The sequence below is a fragment of the Monocercomonoides exilis genome (genome assembly GCF_001643675.1).
Source record: "Monocercomonoides exilis strain PA203 chromosome Unknown scaffold61-464226, whole genome shotgun sequence".
Classification (NCBI taxonomy): Eukaryota; Preaxostyla; order Oxymonadida; family Polymastigidae; genus Monocercomonoides; species Monocercomonoides exilis.
In genome coordinates this window covers 318,804-342,882 of record NW_027150606.1, presented here as the reverse complement: position 1 = coordinate 342,882, position 24,079 = coordinate 318,804, and the positions used below count along the sequence as shown (strand labels likewise).

The following is a 24,079-nucleotide window of genomic DNA, read 5'->3' as shown; positions in this document are numbered from 1 at the left end:
CTTCCTTTTCTTTCAAAGCTGCTCTCATTCTAATATTTTCATGCATCATATCTTCCAAAGGATGTGAAAAATGTGTTGCCATATATTCAACTCTGTATTCTGATATATCTGGAACTTGGCTGCTCAATAATGTCCTTTTGTTTGGTGTTCTCGCATCCAGAAAGGAAATTGTTTGCATTGAATTTTTATCGTAATTTCAACAAGAGATTGTGGGAATTTTTTCTTTTTTCTTTTCTTTTCTTAACTTTTCTTTTCTTTTCTTTTTCTTTTTTTCTTTCTTTCTTTCTTTTCTTTTTTCTTTCTTTCTTTCTTTCTTTTTTTTCTTTTTTCTTTCTTTTTTTTTGGATAGACTGCATCTGTGATTGTTCCAAAATAGTTAAAATTTTATTGAAGAGTAGGTATAAATATGAATTTTATATAAATTCGCAATAACACGTTCACCTTCCCTTTTTTAATGAATTAATCATTAAAAAAACATGAAAAAGATTTTGATTTAGATCAGAAATTATGTAATAAATAAATAAAATGTTCTTTGTTGCATTTTGTATTTTTTTATTAATTGAGAGTTATAGAGTTGATAATTGCCTTGAAGGAAGAGGTGTTATCCAAATTGAAAAAATTTCTGTAAAGCCTTATTATAAAAGTGAGTCAACGCACGCTTTTGGACATCGTGGAACGAAAGGTAAGCAGTATGAAGTGAATGTCAGCATGAACGTTATTGAAGAAATAAGCAAAGGATTTTGCATAATGACAGTGTCACATAACAAACGGAATCAAACAAAAACATTTATGAATGATCCTTTCACAAATGAAGAAAGCTTTGATGATTTGCATCGACCTCATGAAAAAATTCGATCAAACAAGCATCGGATTGATTTATGTAAAGTAAGATCTTGCCCAATTGAACCATCGGAGATCGAAATACATAAAATCGTGCGTTTTCCAAGAAAAATTCATGGAAAGCGCAACGTGAAAATTCAATGCTTTGGGACAGAAGGAGAGGAACTAATGTGCGTTAATTTCAGCACAATGGGAAAGAGTCGTAGACATAGACGCTCACCAACAGTTCGTGAGGAACACGAGTATGATTCCATGTTTGACGAACCAGAACATGCATATCAAACAGAATTTGAAGAATATACCGAGGAAGATTTCTCAGCTCAAGATTCTCAAAAACAGTCGCATCCTGAGATGTATCATGATGATTTTGATCAATCACCACATACCCGTCGTCATCATCCCCCTCGCCCTCATCCTCGCCCTCATCCTCATCCTCATCCTCACCCTCACCCGCGCCCACATCCTCGTCCGCACCCAAAACCTGTTCCAGAACCAGAGCCAGAGCCAACACCAGAGCCAACACCAGAACCAGAAATGGATCAAGTGTCAGAACCAGAGTTGGAGTTAGTTATGGAAGAAGAATACCAACCAGATCAAGAGCCAGAACAGGAGCAGGAGCAGAAACAGGAACCAGAGCAAGAATATGCTGTTGAAGAAGAAATAAAAGAAAGCGTGTTTCAGCCACTGGAATATCGAGAAGAACCGAAAGACGAGCCACCAAAAGAAGAACCACAGACGGATACTGTTGTTGTTAAAAAATTCGTTGAACAGCAACCCTTCAGGAGATGGCATCCATTCAAGCATTAATTTGCTCTGTTTCATACGAAAAGCAATTTCATTTGAATCCTTTTTATTTGTAATCGAAGATTTGCTGAATCTTTTTTTATTTCTTGAAATTTTCTAATCCGTAACCACAAAAATTTATTTTTCTTAATTTTTTGATCACAAAATAATTTTTCATTTCTATGTTCTCGCTTGTTTACAAGCTGAGATTGCTTTTCAATTTATTTTGTATAAATAGTATTAGCTGAGATTTTCTTATTTCTTTAATGTTTCGCAAGCAAATAATTTAATGGATTAAATCAAATATATTGGACAAAGTTCATATGCTCTCAAATTTTCCTGAATTTGACAGATAATTGCAATTATTCAAATGAAAATATAAAGGAAAGAGCGAATAAATTATTATTAGGAATATTCTTTTGATGTCAACTTCATTGAATTTCAAAAATAGCAAATTATTAATGCATGCCCACATTATTCTTTAAAGTGCCACAAACAAGGATTTCTAATATTTAACTGCAAACAACTTATTCAAAAGAGAATTTTTGAAGTTAAAATAATAATATGCAACTTCAATTTCTGTATTGATAAAACTAAAAAATTTCATTTTATTATTTTTGTTAAATAAAAAAAGCTTCATCTTTGCAAAGATAAAGAACTAGTGCAAAATTTTACAATTATGAAAAAAATTGAGATTTGTTCCACATTTTTCTGCAATCATATCATTATAAATCAACCGTAACAATGCAAAAAATAACAGAAAAAAAAAAAAAAATTTAAAACTGAGAAAAAATTTAGAAAATATAGTTTTGAACAAAATTCATAAAGCAAAATATTTCGTCCCAATTGCTCAAAATTGAAGGAAATTCCTCATAAAAAATATCAACTCAAACGCATCAACTCAAATCCACGACATTAGCGAAAAAAATACACACAACCTTTACCTTTTGACTTCACTTTCTTTATTTTATTAACTTTGATAATGATAAGTTCTTTCTGGAATATCTCCATGAAGAGGTGTGCTGTATTGCCGAAGTTCGATTATTCGAATAGAATCTCCGTTGTTTCTTAAAGAAAACTATTTAATACATATGAATATTTGCATTATTCGTGAGAAACGAAAATGTGAATATTATATATTATATATATATATATTAAACAATGATTTTAAAATTCAAATTTTCTTTTCGAATATTTGCTCATTCATTCATTCATGCATTCACTTCATCCAAGTAATATCTTCATTGCACACTGCAAAACGCAACGAATCCGGCAAATCAGTCACAACCGAATCCTCTGCCACTCCGTCTTTAAAAAACCACATCGAACTATCTCTGGTTGTCATATCAACTTCGCACACAATAACATCCCCTGAATTCGATGATCTTATTGGAAAATCAGTCTGATTCGTCCCTTTTGCAACAAGGGCATTCCTGAATGAACCAAAAATGCACAAAAAATTGAGTTGAAATAAAAAGACTGTAATTTTGACAAAAGCAAACCAATGGAAATCTGCAGATACTCCAACTTCAAACACACAATTTGCAGCATGCCAGTGAATCAGGAATTAAATGAGTGAACAAAGAGATAATGCGAACAAATGAAGCACGAAAAAAGAAGACAATACAAAATTAAAAATTCAAACAGTCAGTTGCTCCTACAAAGCGTGAACTACGTGGAAACTCATCATATTCTGGAACAATCCCAACGCCTTTGAAACATTATTTATACGAAAGATACAAAAGTGAATGAAAATGAAATAAAATCAATTCGCAATGAGCAAAAAATAAAACAATAATAACAAATGCCAAAAAAAAAAAAAATAAATAAAAAAATAAAAAATAAAAAATCCTAGCATTTAACGCAAAAAATAAACAATTATTGCAAATAAGAAAAAAAGAAAAGAAAAGAAAAGAAACAACTGTAACACATACAAAAATCTCCTGCATTATTTACAATTTCAAATGTTCTAAAAAAGATATTATTTCCAAAGAATTAAAAAAAAAGAAAACAATGAGAATTTAAAAATATATCAAAAAAATTATAAAAAAAATAAACATAAAAATAAAAATAAAGAAGAAAAGAAATACAATATACGCATTTGATTTTCAAAAAATCATTATGACTTGACATATTTTCAGAACATACAATCTCCAAATCCCCTTCGTCAATGAATCATTTGAAAGACATTTCCAGAATAAGCACATATTATAGAGAAAATAATAAAAAAAAGCCATACGGACGAAATAACATTTTTCAATATGACAGCTTCATATCCCGTTTCTGAAGTTGAAAATGTGAAAGTTGAACCATCCACGTTGAACTTGTTGGAATCCGAAAACTCAAACAGTTCAGGAGTCAAATCAATTGCTTCAAAATCTGTTGAAGATTTATGATGGTGGTGGCGGTCCCTTCTTTCTTTTCTGTCGTGACTTTTTCTTTTTGAATGTTGCTTCTTAATTTTCATTTGCTTATCTTCCTTTTCTTCAACTTCAGATGAATCAACTTCCGTTCGAGGAGCATTTTGCTGATTGCTTTCTTTTTCTTTCTTTTCTTCAAAATCTTTTTCAAAATCCTGTGACATTCTTTTCATCATTGAAAGAATACCCTTTTCGAAAATTAGCAAGTCACCATATGTTACAGAAGCTTTTGGATCAACGTCTTTTGGTAGTATGCTATGAAATTTTGGGGGAGGAGCTACATCGCATTTTCAAAACATACAATCAATAAAAAAAATTATTTTGTAGAAAAATTGATTAAATACGTATAATTTCATCCAGCTCTCGAAGTACATTTTCAGCACAATTTTTCGGTAAAGTATTTAAGTCTGAAGCATTTGTAACTTCCTCTTTTTCCGGGGTTAGGCTCAATTGCTGAATTGTATTTATTGTTCCAAATAAAAATTTTCCAACAGATTTTTTTTGTTCTAAGCTCAGACTTTTGGAATTGACATCAAGCAATCCAAGTACATCTTCGGGGTTGATGGTAGAATCTTCAATCTTTTCCATCTTTTGTTTCTTGTGATCTCTGTTCATAATATATTTTTTTGTCTCTTTTTTTTCGTTTTGAGTCATAAAGTCATATTTTAATCTATTAAAAAAAGGTTTTTTTTTTTTAACAGAATAAAATTTTTTTATTTAATCTCTAAGATTTTTTTTTCAGCCCTTATTAAAAATATTCGAAGAAATTTTTCATGTAATATTCTTAAGTTTTCGAAAGTTTGAGACTATGATCGATTTCTACAATTGCTTAACATTTAAGCAAATAAAATAAGAAAAAGATATGGTTATATGTTGATTCGCATAACACCAAAGATGAGATACACCGTTTTTCCGATTGGTTGATCTTTCCTTTGGGTTTTTTGAAGCTCAGTTAAGGGATAGAGTTATTTCGAGAACAATTCATATGAAATTACAATTTGTATATAACTACGTTATTCTATTTGTCCTTTCAACGGTCTACATTTCATATTTTGTGAAAGGATTGATTATCAAAATGAAAGGATATCAGTTGCATATGAAAAACGAAAAAAGTGTTAACACAATATTCCTTGTCGCTTGGTCATATCTTGTTGCTGGTGTTGAAATTACATCTTGTCTTTTCGAGAATTCTTTCAAAATTGTATTTGCTTCACGTTTCTTGCGCATTTCGGGACTTTTTGTTTGCGTAGTTGCATCATTTGTTTTTAACATGGGGATGTGGTCTCTTGGAGATTCGTGGCGCGTTGGCTTTCAAAAGCAACAAAAAACAACATTAATTACAGAAGGAGTTTACAAATTCAGTAGAAATCCAGCATTTCTTGGATTTATTCTTTTACACACAGGAATGGCAATTGCTTATCCAAATATTTTAATGATCTTTTCGTGCATTGTTGCAATAATTGGAATACACAGGCAAGTAATTGAGGAAGAGCAATTTTTAATTACGCAATTTGGAAAGGAATACTTGAAGTACAAAAGTACCACTCCAAGATACTTTTTGTGTGTTTAACATATTCGATATTAAATTGTTATTGAAGTAATTTTCAAGCAAATTTTTAATTGAAAAAATCCATCCAGTTTTCAAAAACTCATTTTTCACACTTTTAACAAAAAGGTTAATAACAATAAAGAACTAATTTTTGCAACATATTAATTATTATTTTTTTTTAAAGAATGAAGCAGATATACTTTATTTATCTTTAAGATCTTTGAATTCACTTCGAATTGAAGGCAAAAAGCGAATTTCAAAAATTAATCATTGTCTTATCGCTACGATTTTTCTTATTTTTTCCCCTTCTTTTTGTGAAGAGCAACATCAACAATTTTCCACTCTGAAAAGTTTTTAAAACAAATAACAAAACATATTCACTAACATCAAAATAATTCTCATTGCACACCTCTTGGAATGGACCTTCTAACGCTTCTTGCTTTTGAAGCGTCATGCACAATGAGAGTTGTCTTTTGAGTTGGTCCTCTGAGCTTGAACTTGAAAACAGCTCCGTCTCTTTTTATGTAGCAAACTTTCAAATAACATTTACAATTATTTCGAAGCAAAATTGATAAATTAATGTGCAACGAAAAAAACATCATTTTTACCTTTGTTACGTGAAATTGACACAATACGAGCGAATTCTGCAAGATCAGTAAATCTGTATGGCTAAAAAATGAAGTTATTTAGCAAAGGCAGAGATTTCATATTTAAACAGTATAAACAAATATACAAGATATTAAGTTATCAATAAAAATGAATTATTCCCAACAAAGCAAACCATTGTCTATATTGATCAATGCCCATAAAATTGAATTTTTTCTATTTGGAATATTTTTCGTTAATCAACATTATTTCAACTCATTAAGAACAAAATTTTTGTCTTCATATTCTGAAATGTCTGGTAAAAATAATGAATATGCTTATGGCTTTATGCTAAACAGCTTTGAATCAAAATTGAAATCAATTTTCATTTTTAAAGTTCTGCAGTTATAATTCATTTGGATTTAAAATATCTTCTCCATTTTTTTAATTGAAAAACGTGCATCCTATTTTGCTTATTGAAAATTAGTTTATTTTTTTGTTTATAACAGAAAACGAATCGTAAAACAAAAAAATGAAGCAAAACCAAACATGAATCTTTGTATTTTTCCTGCTTAATGATGGTGAATAATATTCTAAGCAAGGAACTGTAGTGTTAATTTCTCTCTTTCTCTTCAAAGGATAGAAAGGACCGTGTGAATGTAACTTCTCGTTGTTGAGAATAACTTCGATGCATCTTCAATAAACCTTCAGTCAAAATAACATTCTAATTAATTTGAAGCACACTCACACACAATCAGTGCTTGAATATATGTTTCATTCAGTCACTCACAAAAGATTGTCTTTAATCGTGCTCGTCAAGCAAGTATTGTGTGTCCTCTTCTGACTTATCTTTTCTTTCATAGCTTCTTTTTCTTTGTGATGCAGAAGAAGAAGAAGAAGAAGAAGAAGAAGAAGATGATGATGATGATGATGATGATGTTGAAGAAGACAGCGACGAAGGTGAATTGTGCAAATTCTCAGGAATATTCATATGGAAATGATTGTCAACATCAGCTCCGTTGAGAACCAGTGAAGGTCTGTGCAAGGACTGCTCCATTCCTTTTGCTTCTCTTTCAACCCTTTCTCTTTCTCTTTCTCTCTCTCTCTCTCTCTCTCTTTCTCTTTCTCTATCTCTTCTTTGGTTGTTGCTTCGCGCATTGACTTCTTCTTCTTCCTTCTGCTCCCTCTCTCTTCTCTCCCGCTCCTCCCTCTCCATCTCTGATATCACCAGCATAGCCACCGCAAACATTTCTTCCTGCAAATCTTCTTCCACATCCTCTCTTCTTCTTCTTCGGTCTTCTTCTTCTCTCCTCCTTCTCCTCCTTCTTCCGCGCTCATCACCATCATTGCCATCGCCTTCCAACCTTCTCCCTTCTCCTCCCAATCCTCTCCCTCCTCCTCCTCCTCCTCCTCCTTCCCCTTCTCCCACCCCTTCTTCTCCCCCGTCTCCTCCACCTCCCATCCCACCCTGATTTAGCAGCCTCCTCCTCCTCCTCCGGATGCAGGCAAGAGCTATGCACACCCCCAAGATCAGTATGCTGAACAGCAGCATCGCCACAAATATCAGAATCGTCCAGACATCCACCGTCTGCTTGCTGGACACAGACACAAGCAGCAGAAACACACTTTTGTCCTCTTTGAACACTGCCAAAGAATCTGCTGCAGACTCCTCCAGAGAAACAAAAGCGTTAGAAGCAGAAGAAAATTCATTGGTCATGTTATTATGAGTGAATATGTCATCAGAGCCAGAGCGAGCGAAAGAAGAGACGTCAGGAATGAAACTCCCAGCGATGCCATAGGACTCCGAGTAATGCGAAAAATACAGAAAGGAAAGAGAGCTGGCACCGCCTGCAACAATCGTCTGCTTCTCGTCGAATTTGCCTTTCTTCAGCCCTTCTTTTGGCTCAGTCTTGTTCTCGTTGAAGGAGTACTGGAACACAAGCCCTGGCTTGCTCTGGATAGCATCCTGCGACGGATGAAACGAAGTGAGTTGAGAAGATTTTGGTTTTGGACTCACAAAACTATTTGTCTTTGCTCTTTTTGATTCATTTTCTTTGAGCGAATCTTTTTGAACTCCATTTTTGTGTTCATCAATCTGCTTCTCTCTGCTTTCCTCGCTTGTTTTGCTGTGTGTGCTTTTTTCTTCTTTCGCAAACGAAATCTTCAGCAGCCTTTCTTTCGGCACATCTTCAGCTCTTCCGCCGATGGCCGAGACGGCCAACACTTCCATCGTCTGTTCATATGAAATGTGCTCCCCAAACAAACATGGTGTGGGCTTTAAAGAAGGCGAAGAAGAAGAAGAAGAAGGCGAAGAAGAAGAAGAAGAAGAAGAAGAAGGCGAAGAAGAAGAAGAAGAAGAAGAAGAAGAAGAAGAAGAAGAAGAAGAAGAAGAAGAAGAAGAAGAAGAAGAAGATGATGATGATGATGATGAAGATGATGATGATTTGAATGATGAAGAATTCCTGTTCATATTTGACTGTTTCGTTTTATTTGCGGATTGATTCTTTTGACAATCATTTTTGAGATCTTCGTCTTTTGTGATATGAAAAACTACCTTTTCCTTCTCATCCTCTTTTCCTTCTTCTTCTTCTTCCTCTTCCTCTTCCTCTTCTTCTTCTTCTTTCGTTTTCCATGTGCTCCTGTCTTTTGTTTTCACACAGCCACAACTTGGCTCAAGAAGATACGAATGCAGCAAAATAACAATGTTATCTGCCGCATTCCTCTTATCTTCAGTCGTTTTCTGCTCTTTCGTTCTGTTTGAACGGTCTTCTTCAGTTCTTTCGGCTTTTTCTTTCCCACTGCTCATTTTATTATTCATTGTATTGCCATTTCCATCACTCCAATCTTCTTCTTTATCTTCCCATTCAGCAACTACCTCCACTCCTTCATCCACTTTCTTCTTTTTCTCCTTCTCCCACTCCTCCTTCGCCTTCCTCAGCGCGCCCACCAGCACAAACACGCCTCCATTAGAGCTGTTCAAAAAGGGGCTCCCGCAGAACATCCACTCGCCGTCGTACGAAGCAGCCAGAGAAGAACAGAAGGCGCTGCTGACAAGCTCGGCTTCGGTGTAGTTGAGGTCGGTGCTGACGAAAAATGGGTGTGAAATGACTGTCTTGTCTGATGATGCTGCATCTGAGGTGGATGGGGTGGGAGAGATGGATGAATGTGAAGAAGAAGAAGAAGAAGAAGAAGAGGAAGACGATGAAGTTGAGGTGAATGAAGTGTTCAAGGAAGAAATAAAACTCTCGTTGAAATGAGAAGAATTAACTTGTGAAGCGACATAAGAAATGCGATGTGGATGATCTTTTTTGAATGAAGATGATTTTGAAGAGGCAAAAGATGATGAAGATGATGGAATTGTTGTCTGAAAAGATAGAGAAGAAAAACCAGCTTTTGATGGTAGCAATGGAAAGGATGTTTTCACAGGAAAATTATTGAATCTTTCCGTTTTACGATGAAACACTACACTTTGCAATGCGTTTTTCAGCTTCTGGAATCTGGATAGTGGTGCGAAACAGCTTTTCATAGGCAGCCTTTTCTTCCCCAAGACATATGCAACATCGTACGAATTTCTGGATGCCTTCGACTTTTCCTTCTTTTCATCAGTTCCATTTCGCTCAATCAGCAAAATTGCCACTGAGGACGAGCCAAACCCTCCCACAAAAACACATTCAGGCCCTGCATAAACAGAACTCCCATACATCGCTTCATCTTCAGCTTGAGACAAAAGAGAATAGCGATGCAAAGCATATGCACCTGAAGTAAGGCAAAAAAATATAATTATTGTTTAAGCAATTGTATTCACAAAAAAAGTTTGAAAAAGAAGAAAAATAATTTTCAAAAACAACAAAAAATAGTTCAAATTTTAAAAAATTATAAATTATTTTTATGTGTCATAGATTGCATGCTACCACATAAATACCTATTATCAAAAAATTACATCTCTCCAACAAACCTTTCTCATAAAGCATAACAGCAACACTTCCCATTAATGGTTTTTTTTGTTCGTTGTCGAATCCAGGAATGCCAATCGCAAGAACTCCACTAAACTCAATAGAAATGCTATATCCAAAAAAAGGATTATCATCCTTGAAAGTATTTAAGAGAGTTAATTCTTCAAAAAAATTTACTTTGAAATAATAACAGTGTAAAAGCATCTCAAACCTCCATCATATTCATTAAAACTATAAACGAATACATAACTACTTTTTGATGTCTTTTTTGTGCGCCTTATTGCATCCATCATGTCTTCAGTATTTGTCTTTTGATCTGACATATAAACCCCAGATGGTGCAGAAACAACAAAAATACGGGATCCATGAGCATTTGAAAATACAGCAGATATAGAAAATCCAAATGAGCGACAATCCTCCTCGCTGGGAGGTTGTAGTGTGTGAGAATATATGTATCCAACAGTATCATTTATGTACTCAAAGAAATGAACACATCCTTTTTCTTCATTTGAACCATCTTTCAAATATCATTTGTCAAGTTTAAAAATGCATGAAAAATATATAAGTCATACGATCGCTCACTGCTATCCAATAATAGTTGATGAAAAGGACATTTTCACCAAAACGAACATCCTTATATTCAGTTGGAGGATCAAACTTCCAGTTCTGAATTTCACAACTTGAATTAGTGAAGCACAAAATTATAAATAAAAACATAAGAAATAACGAAGATATCCAACAGGAATTTCTTCTAAATAAAATGCAATTTTTTTAAGATGTTATGGGAAAATTACTAAAATTAAATTTTTTCTGTTTTTTCCATGCAATAATTCACAAAACATGAATTTATATTTTTGTTTGCATTCAACAATATGCTGTTTATCCTTCGGAATTGCTGAAACAAAAAAGCTGAATCAATTTCTGTTATTTATGATACACTTATTATTCAATAAAACGGCTTATTCTTTTAAATAAAAAAAGTAAAGGGAAAAAATCGGCTATAAAAAAGAAACAAAAATAAATCGTTTGTGAATTTTCTTTTTTAAAAATAGTTGCAAATGATTTCATCTGAATTTTCAAAAACTGCAAACAAGTCGGAAAAAACAAGAGTTGTTGTTTCATTTCTTTTCATCTCAAAGCGAAAAGCCATTTGTCGAATACAAACAAAAAGAATATTAATAAAATACATACAAAACACCTGTCAATCAGAAAATTCGTTGCCTTTCAACGAAGATGAAAGCGAAGACATCCCAAAGACGAAGTGAAAGCAAAACAAAACAATTTGGCAGACATTTCATGACCATTCTCTCAAAACAGCGTTGTCTGCAAACTTCATCCAAATTATCTTCAATCTTTCTGCCTCAACGGCACTTGATCTTTTGCTTCAGTCTTCTTCGCTCTGCCTTTTGTGTGCGTCATTTCTTTGCTCTTTCTTCTTCTTCTTCTTCTTCTTCTTCTGTTTTCTTCTATTTCCCCAGCTTTTCCTTTTTTTTCATCTTTAAAAGTCAAAATATACTTCATTCTTCTTGCTCAGTTGTAATACCTTCTCTCTTTCTCTCTCTGTCTCTGTCTCTCTGTCTCTCTCTCTGTCTCTCTCTCTCTCTCTCTCTCTCTCTGTCTGTCTGTCTGTGTCTCTCTCTCTCTCTCTCTCTCTCATTTTTTTCTCCAACTTTTTATTCAGCTGTTCCATCGTGCCTTGTGTCCTAATTGTGAGTCTCGTCTCTTCCACTCTGCCCACAAGCCATCACATTTCTGTGCTTCCATCTGATTCCTTCGCCCAGTTCATGACAGATCGCCAATTCAAACTGAATGTTGTTTCAAATGACAGAAGATCGTGTGTGTCGATGAAGAACCGCAAATATCACCTTTCTGAGTGTTGGCAATCGATTGGCAATCATCAGATAAAATCATCAAGAAGAAATGTGAAACAGATGCAAAGATGACAGCGGAGTGCGCTGCTTAAGAAACGCAAATACATCTCAGAGTCTGATTTGACAGAGACTCAAATAAAAATACTTCTTGAAAGTTGAGGAAGATGGCGATGAAGTTGATGATAAAGTGAAAGCTAAAGAAGGATAATCGCTTTCCAGCAAAATTCAGATGTGGATATTTGGTGTGCAGTTTCCATATGTGTTGAATTTTCTTTCGATCTTCTTTGATTCTTTTCTTTTCTTTCTTTATTCATCACTTAATTTCTTTTTTGATGCAGTCTGTATCCGTCTTTCAGCCATCAAAACCCCGTGGATAGTCATCGTCATTCCACTCACAGACACGAAACCTCAGATGTGCAGTTGATATCTCTCGTTAATACACATTCAGAAAATCGTCTTCTTAAGCGAACCTTCGCGTCTGTAATGAAGGTTATCTTTCACGAGCGAACAAAACGCACCTTGAACATATCCTGAAATAATAATGCTTTTGTTAAACATTCATAAAGATAAAAAGTGATGATTGTGCAGTCTTCGCAAACCTTTTGTTGCCAAATCAGCGTGTGTCCATGAGACATCGCCGATGAATGCACACTTGCCATTTCCCCTAAGCATTGCTCAAAGCAATCCTCAGAAGCAATACCTTTTTTTAAAAAGTGATATCACAAAATACCTCCATGAAACTGCTAAAATATCAGCATCATAAATAAGCAGCCGTACTATAAAAATAAAATAAGTTTGCTCAAAAAAGCGTTATCCGCCACACACTTCACTTCGCGGGATGTCTTTTTTTTTTTTTTAGAAACAAAAAAACTGCGATTTCTTCTTTGAGTTGCAATGCATCCATTCAATTGCAACAAAAATGCAAATTTGACCTTCATTGTTGCGTTTGCAGACAATTCGTTCCCCCTTTCACTTCGAAGTTTTTCCCTTTATCTAGAAAAATGCATTTTTAAGCATTGGACGAAAAAAATTATAAAATCAATGCTGACTCCTGTTCAGCTTTGTCAAACTCTTCTGCCCACAATTTATTAGCATTTCGCGTTATAATGATCATCCATCCATCTCTATATTGCTTTTTTGCAACAATTTTGCAAATAACTAAAGCATCATACAACTTATTGGATTGATCAAAATTGAGAACGTTTTGTATCCCTTTTGCAAAGCGTTTTGATGTTGGTGCCTGCAACCTCTTCAAATGGAAAGTTGAGCAATTATGCGAATATCAAAGGTGAAGAGACTTATATTTGCTTGGCTATCGGTATGTTTGATGAAATATTCACTTGGCTGATTGCTCAATAAAGAATGACTCAAAGACAAAATTCTTCGTAAAAACATCAAACAAATGTTTGATAAACATGTATGTACGATATAATGATATATTTATTTTCAATATTGCCATTTTTTTACAATTGAAAGAACTTATTTTGGAGTTTGTTGAGTATTCATAAATCAACTCAAATGAATGATCTGAAAATTGTGGAGATGGAAATGCTCACAAAGTTTGTTTTGCAACAAAAAGAAGCGAGAATTTAAAAATTTTGAAGAACAGAAAAGAGACATTTCGAATGAAAACATTTTGGCAACAGGACGGACATTAGGCTGGAAATGAAGCAGTTCAAAAATAATAAACTGGCAGAATAACCAGGGAGGAGCATCTCAAAATGCCTTTTGAACAATGTTCGTTGCGAATTATCGAACAGATTCGTTTGTTCCATTCTTTATTATTTTATTTTGAAGTTTAGCGAAACTCCTTTTTTTTCCACATTTATTTTTCTGATTGAAAACAAAAAGTGAAATTAATTCGATCCAGGGAAAGAGATGCAACAGAGAGTGGGCAAATAGGTGAGGAAATGCATTTTTTGATGATGGATTTACTGTGACAAATATGTTGTTGAATTCTTCGAATCTTTATATTTATTGGAAGAATATTTTTTGAAGTTTCCCTGTGATCCATGAGAAGAGATGAGAACCATTCTGATCCTCCAACAATTCTGAAACTCCTCAAGAAAATGAGGATTGAGGGCAATTTTTCTTTGGAGGATGTGAATTCGTTTTGACTCGTTGCGCTGTGAGATTATCGAAAGTGGAGTACAAATGAAGCAACATATTCATTTTCAGGCAACTTATGTGGAATTTGGCTTTGAAAAACAAGAGCTGCAACAGTTTTTTGAAAAAAAAATACGAAGTGTGTTGCAAAAAGATGTGCTTTGCAAAGAGGATAAAAAAGGAAAAAAGCCCAACTTCAAATTGTTATTTCAAGTTCGAAAGAAAATTCCGACAACTGAGACAAAGAATTGAGTGAATATTGTTGATTTGAAAAAATCAATGAAAAGAAGCAAACATTATTTCTCTCTTTCTCAAGAATTTGTTGAAAAGTCTCAAATTACACTCAATCAAAATGCTGGATATTTTTGCTTTCCGAATGAGAAAAATCGAAAAGAGAATATATCATTGTACTGATTGAATTGTGTGAAAAAAATGTCACACAATGCAAAGGCGACAGTTAAAAAGGAATTTGGTGAATTGAAGAAAAGAGAAATAATTGAAAAAATGATATGATGAGAGAAATGAACCCATAATACAAAGAACAAAAAAAGCAGGAACTTGGAGAAGTTATAATTTTTGTTCAAGCAAAGCACAAATGATGTCTGGAATGTGTTTGCTTGTTATCAGTATTTGTGTGCGTTGCACGCTCAATAATGCCACAAGCGAAGAAATGGGGAAGATGGAAAAAAGTGCGAGAGAAGAAAAAATGAGTTGTTGGCCCAATGATCGGTTAAATTCTTTCCAAAAGAGTTTTGAAGAAAAAAAAATTGCTTTGAGAATGGAAGAAAGAAGTTCTTCCAATGAAATGAAAAGGATTGAAGATATTGAAAATTATGGAAGAAATGAATGCGAGGATGCGAACGATGAATCTCATGAACGCAATGAAAGAGGAAATTTTCTAAAAAGCAAAGAAGAAATTATGAAAATTGGAAAAACCCATGAAAAAAGTGAAATTGAAGGATATTTTATTTTTGCCAATTCTTCATCAAGACTCATTTATTTGTCGATGAAGGGAGAAAGAAATGGAAGAGTAATTCAGGCAGGAAATGGAAGTTTTGTTGAAATGAGCGAATGTGAGCTGTCAGTTGAATCTCCAGAGCCTCCAATTGCTATTCGTGGGTGTTGTGGGACGATAGTTAATATTTCACTTTATTCATCAGTTTGGAACTTGCATGATTTTCCTTCTCTTTTTGCTTCAGAAGCAACAACCAGCTGTTTTCTTGAGGAAGGAACTGCTTCAGTGAGTGAATCTCGTTTCTCATCTTTTTGTGTTTCGTCAGACCCGTTTTTATCATCTTCCAGCATATCCATTTTTTCGCTCGCAAATTTGGAATTTTTCAACATCTCGATTTCTCCTTCGCAGCAGCCTTCAGCACATGGATTTCCCTCAAAGAGTTCGACATTAATGAGTTGTTGCTCGTTTTCAAGTGTTTGTGATGTTTATGATGACGGGATTGTTCCTTCTCTGAACAACCCTTCAGCTTCGTTGTCTGCTTCGAACATATCATTTGTGGGATACCGTCGGACAAGAAACGTTGAATTCATCGGGAGAGAAAGTGATAAAAAGCATCCAGGGAGACAGCAGATAGCAGACAATGGAATGAATATATTCACTTGGTGCGTGTGGAATGACTCAAGAACCACTGGAGAAAATGCCACATTGGAAGATGGCGCTTCAAATGGTGGAGCAATTTTTATGAACGGTCTTCCATCAGGATTGCTTTCAGTGGAATGTTGTTCGTTCAATGATTGCTATGCATATGGTTGTGGCGGAGGAATTTTGTGTGTTTCAATAAATTCTATCAAGATTGAAAACAATTCATTCAACGCCTGTACAATCCAAAATATTAATGGAGGAGGGATATGTGTTTTTGATATAACTTCGTGTGTGTGGATCAGTGGTTGTGAATTCCAGAATTGTAAGGCAGATAGCTTTGGAGGAGGAATTCTTTTATCAACTTTTCAAGTTTCTGGATCTAACTGTATTGGAACAGAAAATGGCAAAGGAGAGAGTGCTTGTGTGTTTGAGTGCTCATTCACTGCGTGCTCGCTTTCAAGCCAATATGGCGGAGGTTTGTATTGCTATTGTGTTCCGGTTGCATTCAAAATGAGGAGCCTCCAATTTATTTCGTGCTCGGCTGTATCATATGGCGGAGGATTGGATTTTGAACCACATCAATCAACAGCTCCAAGTCACAACCTTTATTGTTATTTTCTCTTCTTTCACAATTGCAGATGCACTGATTCCGCTCCATATGGCCATGATGTGTATTTCTATGATGAATTTAATCTCTTTGATTCGAATAATCCGTTCTACGAATCTTATACAATGAATAGCGATAATAGGAGAGTGTGTTTTGCCGATAGTAATTGGATGCATCAGCACACAGAAAAGAAGGATTGGCTGAAGGAAGGGATGAAGTATCGGTTTGTGGGGGTGAGTGGGGATGACACAAACAATCTGTGTGGGATGATCGAGTCGGCATCGTGCAAGACAGTGGAGCATGCGGTGGAGACAAGCATGGTGCAGCTGAGCTCGACAATCACTTTGCTGGGTGGGAAGCACGTGAGCGAAGAGAAGACGATCAGTGTTGGGGAAAAGAAGATTTCTATTGTTGGGAGAGGGAAGGCAGTGAGTGTGGTTGGGACAAGTGCTCTTTCTTCGACTTCGACAACGCTGTTTAGCATATCTTCTGGCCAATTGGAGGTGGGACATTTGGGGGTCGACCACAATGCAGCAAGAAGTCCATCGCCGAGTGTGTTTGTGGTGTCACTGGAGAGCGGGGCTCTTTCACTGGAGGATGTGGTGATCTCAGGTACAACTGGAGGAAGTGTTATATCAGCATCTGTGTTTGAAGTTGCACTGAAACAGCTGAAGATGGCTGATGCGGAGATCAAAAATATGAAAATGAATCAACCACTATTTGTGGAGCCATCATCAGCAGGATCATCATCAGGAGAAAGTGTGCTGGGGAATGTGACAATTCGGAATGTGAATCGTACAACAGGTGATGGTGTTGTGTTGGCAAAAAGCGTGAAGGGAGGAGAGACATTTGCCGTGTGGAACACAACGATTGAGGAATGTGAGTGTGTGAATGGAAATGGAGGAGGGATCAATGTCGAACTATTATCATCAACAAGCAAGGTTCTGATTGGAGATTCAATATCAAACAGCGGAGGGACAACTTCGTTCAATCAATGCAAATGCAGTGGATATGGAGGAGGGGTGATGCTATGTCTGGCAGATAATTCATTTGATTTTTCAATAGCATCAGTGAGTTTTGTTGATTGTGCTGCAACAATGGGAGGGAAGAATTTGTTTGTTAAAGCACAGGATTTATCGGCTGTTATCAACAGCACTTCAATTGGATTCAATCCAGAAATTGGAATAAAAGTTGCAGACTTGAATGAACTTTGTGGAAGAGAAAGAGACAAGCCAGAGCTGATTATTCCACTTGTTGTGTTTCTTCGGACATTTTCATCACCAGCATATGTGAGTGGGAGAGAACAAGGAAGTGAATTCAGACTGTGTGGATATGAAGATTATCCATGCAAAGGAATTGGGAATGTTGGAGAAGTTCAGTTTCCAATTTCAAAGAGGTTCATCAGACTGACAAGCACATTTTCATTTGATGAAGAAGTGAAGTTGAATGGGCAGCCATATGAGATTGATTCGAGCAACAAAGATGTTGGATTGAAAGTTGGAGGAACAGGAACAAAAACGCAAGAAGCGTTGGTGATGAATAGTGTTTCATCAATATTGACAGGGATATTGTTTGAATTGGGAGGATTGATTGGGGGGCAATCATCATTTGTTCATTCTTCAGGAGGGACATTGAGTTTTACTGATTGTGGGATAAAGACGCGAAATGGAGTGGATGCAGTGAATTTTGTGTTTGTCGGTGGGAGTGGAGGGAAAATTGAGATTATCCGGATGAAATGTGGAGGAAATGCGGAAGAAGTGAGATTTGGAGTGTGTGTGATTGTTGTGAATGGGAGTTGTGAATGCATGATGGATGAGGTGATTATGAATCAAACAACAACAAATGAAGTGTGTGGATTGGTTGAGATTGCAACAAGCAGCTCAGTCGCGATTCAGAATTGCTCGATCACAAATTGTGATCTGCCAAATTGTGGAGCGATTCATGTTGAGAAATGTCCATCAATCACATTGAAGAACACCTTATTTGAGAACATCACGAGAGGAGCGGGAGATGGTGGATGTGCTTGCTTAAGATCGAATGGTGATGGAAGCAAAGACACAATGAGAATTGAGAATTGCACATTCCTTAAATGTGAGGTGAATGAGAATGGAAAAGGAGGGGGAGGACTGTCAGTTTCATTGGAAAATCCCTCTGAACTGTATGTCTCATCAACAAGATTTGAAAAGTGTTGTGCTCCATCAACAAGTGGATCTTCAGGGAAAGGAGGAGGAATGATGCTTTCTGTGGCAGATGCAGATGCATTGTTTGAATTATCAGGAGATTTGATATTTGATGGGAATAAGGCAGAATTTGGAAAGAACATGTTCATTTTGGGAAAGGATTTTAATTCTTCTGTGACAAACAATACATTCAAGTTTGATTACTCATCAATGAAAGATGACAAAACTCTGTTTGTTGGAAGTGACAACTTTCATCAAGAAAAGGATTTGTTTATGTTTTTGATTCCATTCAGCTCATTTGAGATATTTATCTCATCTGAAGGATTTGACATGGCGCGTTGTGGAAGTGAGGAAGAGCCATGCTTTACAATGTGGAAAGGGATGGAAAACATGAAAAAAGAAAGCGGAAAGAAAACAATTCAGATTGAAGGATCAACCATTATTCAAGATTCATTCAACATGTCCAACTATCAGATCAAAAAGAGTGTAAAGATGGGAGAAGAGAATGTGAAAGCAACTTTGAATTTTGAAAAGGCAGTTGGAAATCAGCTGGAATATTTCATCGAAAATGATATTCATCTTGAATTGATGAATATCCAACTGCAACTGGCATCTGATTTTGACAGTTCAGCCAAAACAATTATTTCAAACAGAGGAGGAGATTTGGTGATAACTGGATGTTCATTCCATTCAGAGGCTGGAGTGAACAATGGATTTGAATGTGTGTTTGTGGATGCGATTGGCGGAAGCGTGGAAGTGAATGATTTGTCGATGGGGTCATGCAATGTTGGAAACAGTATTTTTGTAATTCATGATTCTGGAATAACCTGTCATTTGTCGAATGTTCGAGTGAAATTGTTGAATGAAAACGGCGGATGTCTTCTTCTGATCAAAGGATCTGAATTAACAACAAAGATAAATGAAGTGGGTGAGGAAATGAATCTCAAAATTGACAATTCATCATTTTCAGGAGTGAAGAGAAGTGACAATGGAGCTAGCATTTTGAAGTCAAAGAGTGAGAATAAGATTTGTTTGGTTGTGAATTCGAGCAACATCACAGAAGACAAAGCAGAATCAAGTGAAAAAGGAGGGGCATTATTCTTCACATTGGGTGCATCAGGATCAATGAAGATGATTGACTCAACAATCAGCCATTGCAGCTGCGGTCTCAGTTCAGGAAGAGGAGGAGGAGTGTATCTTGCAGCAAAGGAAAGAGGAGAATTGAATTTCACATTTGTGGGGACGAAGTTCAGTGCAAACACAGCCAGTGCAGGAAATGATATTTTCATTGATTGCTTCAACATTTCTTCTCAAATCAATGAAAGTCAATTTCGATTTGATCTTCGAGAGAATCATTATTCGCGAATAAATGCAATATATGGAAGAGATGAATGTGATTATCCAATCGATACAAATCTGATTGATTTTGTGACGATCTATCAGAGTGACACAATTGTTGTGAGCGGTGTGAATGGATCAAATGACAGACAATGTGGAACAAACACATTACCATGTGATTCAATTGAGCATGGGCTGATGCATATGACTTCAGATTTCATGAGTCTGATGTTCATTGTTGAGGAGAGCGTGATTGGTGAAGAGATAAATCTGGAGGAGATGAGTCTGAGTTCGAGGAGCAGAGGCTTATGTGAAGTTGAAGTGAAATCAAGTATTGAAAAAACAAAGGATTCTTTGATTTCAACAACAGGAGCTGTCTCATTGCTAAGAGTGAACTTTGTGTTTGATTTGAATTTCATCTCTTCTCACGAATCACTGATATCACCAGAAGGAGGGATTCTTGAAGTGATGAATTGTTCATTCGGCTCAAAACAATTAACGGAAGGAGGAAATACTGCTTTTGCAAACATTCCATTTCACATCATTAATATGAAAAAAGGAGAATTACAACTTGATGGATGCACAATATCAAATCTCATTCTTCATGAATCTTCGTTATATCTTTCATCACAACTTCCATCGGTAATTGATTCATTAACGATTTTCAATTCAACTATTAAAACATTTCTGATAGATATTAATGAATGTGGTCAATTAAATATGGAAAAGTTGCAAATTGAAAATATCACAGTTGAAGGAGATGAAGAATCATTGACATTTTGCTTGTCAATGAAAAAGACAATTTGTTTGACAAATTGCACAATGGGTGGAGTCAGTTCAAAGATCGCAAAAGGAAAATTGATGAAATTGGAGAATTGTTTGGATGTGAAAATGGACAGCTGCGTTTTTGATGGAAGTGAAAAGGAAAGAAATGAGCAGTATTTGAATTCAGGAGAAGAGTTGTGCAGATGGGATGGATCTGTCGTGGATGTTGTGAATAGTTCTGTGATGACGAAAGACACAACAATATCGAATTCACCAGAAGGTGGAATAACAATGAGTGGAGGAAATGTGAATATTGAGAAAGGAGAGTTCATTGACAACAATCCATCTGTCGAAGGATATCCGTCATTGAGAAGAAATATCATCTGTTCAGATTCAGGAGCATTAAATGTTTTGAGTTTGAAAGGAGGAGATGGATTGAAGGATAACACTTCTCTGTGGATACTGAATGAAGGATGCACATTGGGAGGGATTGTTTCAGAGAGGGATTCATCATTCTTCATCCCTGTGTTGGAGCGTGTGTCAAGCGAGGAAGATGAAGGAGAGATGAAGCTGACATTCACTGGGTCTCTGCTTCTACCGTGCAACTTGTCATTCGAGATAATATCGAAAGTGGGAGATGTGGATGTGATTGACAGATACGAGTTTTGTTCAGATGAGCATGGGAATGAGAGCAGTGCAGTTGGAAGGATTCAGTCAAATGCGGTGAAATCGGCTGCTGAAGAAGCAGAGGTGTCAGTGTGCATCTTGTTTGGCAAGGCAGACTCTCCTTCATCAACGCAATCTTTCATTCTAAAGAACAGAAGTGAGCCCAAGGCAAATGGAGATGAAAGGATTGTTGAAGGAAGGAAAGAAGGAAAATCATGGGCTTTTATAATTGCAATAATATTTGTTGTTTTGTTTTTGATTGTTCTTATTGTTGCAATAGCCTTTATTGTTCGTTGGAAAAAGCAAAAGAGAAGAACAAAAGAGCTGGAAGTGATTGTGGAAGACACAGTGAAGAAGGATCCAAAAGCATTTGAGATGGTGACGATGGAGATGTCACCAGAAGAACAGTGGCGAAGAGCCGAAAGAGAGGCAGAGAAGAAAAACGATGAGAGGATGAAGAAAAGAATAAATGGCAAAATGGAACACTCTGAGTCATCAGAGCATTTATTATCTGAGAGTGGATCGACTGAATACATCCTAGGAAGAGATTCAGACGAGATTCCACAATGGATGTTGGAAAAGGTTGATGAGAAGGAAGAAGGAGAGATTCAAAAGAGATCACCATCACCATCAATCTCATCCACCTCGACCACTTCAACGACTGATTCAGATTCAACATTTGTTCGTGGAGAGGATTTGTGCCCAACCACATCTTCGATGTCGAATCTGGTGGATGCAATGGCCTGTTCATCACCTCATGAAAAGTTAATTGTGGATCTGAGAGATTCGCTGTTCATGCTGTTGCATGGGCTGAATAAGACAAAGGAAATGGCAATTGGGACGCTGGAAGAAAGAGTGATAACTGCTGCCCAAATCCTGTTCTGGGTTGCAAATCTTGCTCTCCACTCATTTGATGAGATGGAAAACCCACTTCAGTCATTGGACAATCTGAGCCCTCATATTGTTCTTTTCTCTGAGCACATGGTCATCTGCCTTGCGATGCACTCTAGCTATTCTTCTGATTGTTCAGATTCCTCCTCAATTTCCTCGTCCTCCACCATTGCCACATCATCATCTGACATTTCGTTGATGAGCGAGAGATTCACTGACTCACCTCCGCCCTCATCTGCCTTTGAGGACGAGCTTGACAACAGAGATGAGTGTTTGAGATGGAAGGCGCCAGAACTGTTGAATGGACAAAAGAAGCACGCAACGAAGAAGACGGTTGTGTTCTCGATTGGGATGATGCTGTGGGAGTGTCTGACGCTTCAGGTTCCATTTGGGGAGTATGAGGCGGAGGTGGCTGGACAGAAGATTATGAATGGTGCAAGGCCAGAAATTGAATCGATTCAAAACTCCAAACTGGCAAATCTTGTGAAGAACATGCTTTCGTCAACAGTGTCAGATAGACCATCTCTTGCGTTTCTCAAAAGCGAATACATCCGACTTTTCCCTCAAAACGCATCCAGATTCACAGTTTCTGATGCAATAAACCTGATGGCTGAGTCAAATTACAGCGAATACAACAATGGTAGCTGCTCGACAAAGAAAGCCAGCAGGACCACAAATCAGACATTGGTTGAACAGTAGAAATCAGTTAGGAAACTGCGTTAAATGATATTTTTGCTGCAATGTCAAGAATTCAAGAGAAGTTTCATAATTGGAAATGCCGACTCAAGTGAATTGAAAGAGCTTTGGCCTTCTGTTATCTTGATTTTACAAAAAGAAAATGATGAAGCTGTGAGAACACCATTGAGCATGAATCAGAATTAATCGCTATCAGGATATGCAACGATATGCATTTGCGAATGTTTCTAATTTAAAAAAGAAAATAAGCTTGATTGAAATGACAGCTGAATTCAAGTTTATTTCTATTATGTAATTTGAACACTTTTGTTTGTTTTGTTTTGTTTTTGAAAAGGCAGAATGGTTTTTGCAGAAGAATCGACATTCTCAACGGCAGAATGTGTTTTTTCTGTAAAATGTGTTTTTTGTCTTTTTTCTCCAAGGAGAAGTTTTTTTGTGTGTTTGTATGTATATTCATTTATTAATATGTATTTTTTCAAACAGACTTATTTCTTTATGATTGAGTTGCATGATATGCAATGATTCATCAAAAGCATTCTGGTTATGTATTTATAAAAGAGTATATGTTTTATTCTCCTTTGCTACTCTTTGATGTGATGTATTGTCAGTAACATATGTGTATGTTATTTGTTCTTCTTATGTTATTAATCATTATCTCAATTGCAGTTTATATCAATGTTTGATTAGCCAAATATGGATAACGATTCTCTGTCAATTCATTCTTTTCAAAATCAATAACTACACTATTTCCTCATCAATTTCGAATCTTGCATTTGTTTATCACCACGAGCGAATCTGGAATAAGGGTATGATATATGAGTTCTCAAAACACATCAAAACATATTTGTTTATAATTTATATGATTATAAATTATCATTATTCATGTCAATAATCATCGGAAATGCATCATTATGAATTAATAATTTTTTTCAAAAAAGGGACAATTTCAAGTTGCCATGGGTTGTGATCAAAATAGATAAATTGAAATGGCAATGATGGATCTTCAGATAACAAAGATTCATCAGCTGGATATTGTTTTCACAGACGAAGACGGAGCGTGGTGGTGGTAAAACGAAAATGTTTTCAAAAACGAAGCGAAAATTTGCGTATGTTGCAGAAGAAAAAATGTTTGTTCTAAAAGGTGAAAAGTTAAACGGATATTTTCACTGTTCAAAATGCAATAGAAAGAAATCTGCATATGATAACAGAATTTTCTCTTGGAACAAATTGAG

The 24,079-nt window shown here is 35.9% G+C and overlaps 6 protein-coding genes across 6 annotated transcripts; 2 read left to right on the top strand and 4 right to left on the bottom strand.

Moving 5' to 3' along the window:
* Positions 1 to 525: 525 nt before the first annotated feature.
* On the top strand, positions 526 to 1,881 carry MONOS_99 (uncharacterized protein; the record flags this gene model as incomplete). The annotated part of the gene is made up of 1 exon (XM_067880439.1): positions 526 to 1,881. The coding sequence occupies one exon, from the start codon at positions 526 to 528 to the stop codon at positions 1,645 to 1,647; it is 1,122 nt and encodes a 373-aa protein (XP_067719574.1). The 3' UTR covers positions 1,648 to 1,881.
* Positions 1,882 to 1,908: 27 nt separating this feature from the next.
* MONOS_100 (uncharacterized protein) lies at positions 1,909 to 4,808 on the bottom strand. Its single transcript, XM_067862405.1, has 8 exons — positions 4,388 to 4,808; positions 3,863 to 4,320; positions 3,772 to 3,785; positions 3,558 to 3,592; positions 3,269 to 3,334; positions 3,126 to 3,150; positions 2,876 to 3,056; positions 1,909 to 2,701 (listed from the first exon to the last, which is right to left on the bottom strand). The coding sequence occupies exons 1-8, from the start codon at positions 4,695 to 4,697 to the stop codon at positions 2,594 to 2,596; spliced, it is 1,197 nt and encodes a 398-aa protein (XP_067719573.1). The 5' UTR covers positions 4,698 to 4,808; the 3' UTR covers positions 1,909 to 2,593.
* Positions 4,809 to 5,848: 1,040 nt separating this feature from the next.
* MONOS_101 (uncharacterized protein) lies at positions 5,849 to 6,376 on the bottom strand (the record flags this gene model as incomplete). Its single annotated transcript, XM_067862512.1, has 4 exons — positions 5,849 to 5,935; positions 6,002 to 6,108; positions 6,201 to 6,261; positions 6,374 to 6,376. 4 exons carry the CDS (start codon positions 6,374 to 6,376, stop codon positions 5,849 to 5,851), a joined length of 258 nt encoding a protein of 85 aa, XP_067719572.1.
* Positions 6,377 to 7,164: 788 nt separating this feature from the next.
* MONOS_102 (uncharacterized protein) lies at positions 7,165 to 11,820 on the bottom strand (the record flags this gene model as incomplete). The annotated part of the gene is made up of 6 exons (XM_067862622.1): positions 7,165 to 7,393; positions 7,542 to 9,933; positions 10,133 to 10,291; positions 10,342 to 10,647; positions 10,703 to 10,796; positions 11,674 to 11,820. The coding sequence occupies 6 exons, from the start codon at positions 11,818 to 11,820 to the stop codon at positions 7,165 to 7,167; spliced, it is 3,327 nt and encodes a 1,108-aa protein (XP_067719571.1).
* A 671-nt stretch (positions 11,821 to 12,491) lies between these two features.
* MONOS_18300 (uncharacterized protein) lies at positions 12,492 to 13,096 on the bottom strand (the record flags this gene model as incomplete). The annotated part of the gene is made up of 4 exons (XM_067871308.1): positions 12,492 to 12,545; positions 12,601 to 12,701; positions 12,956 to 12,994; positions 13,072 to 13,096. 4 exons carry the CDS (start codon positions 13,094 to 13,096, stop codon positions 12,492 to 12,494), a joined length of 219 nt encoding a protein of 72 aa, XP_067719570.1.
* A 1,540-nt stretch (positions 13,097 to 14,636) lies between these two features.
* On the top strand, positions 14,637 to 23,605 carry MONOS_103 (uncharacterized protein). Its single transcript, XM_067862739.1, has one exon. The coding sequence runs from the start codon at positions 14,703 to 14,705 to the stop codon at positions 22,848 to 22,850; it is 8,148 nt and encodes a 2,715-aa protein (XP_067719569.1). The 5' UTR covers positions 14,637 to 14,702; the 3' UTR covers positions 22,851 to 23,605.
* The last annotated feature ends 474 nt before the right edge of the window (positions 23,606 to 24,079 follow it).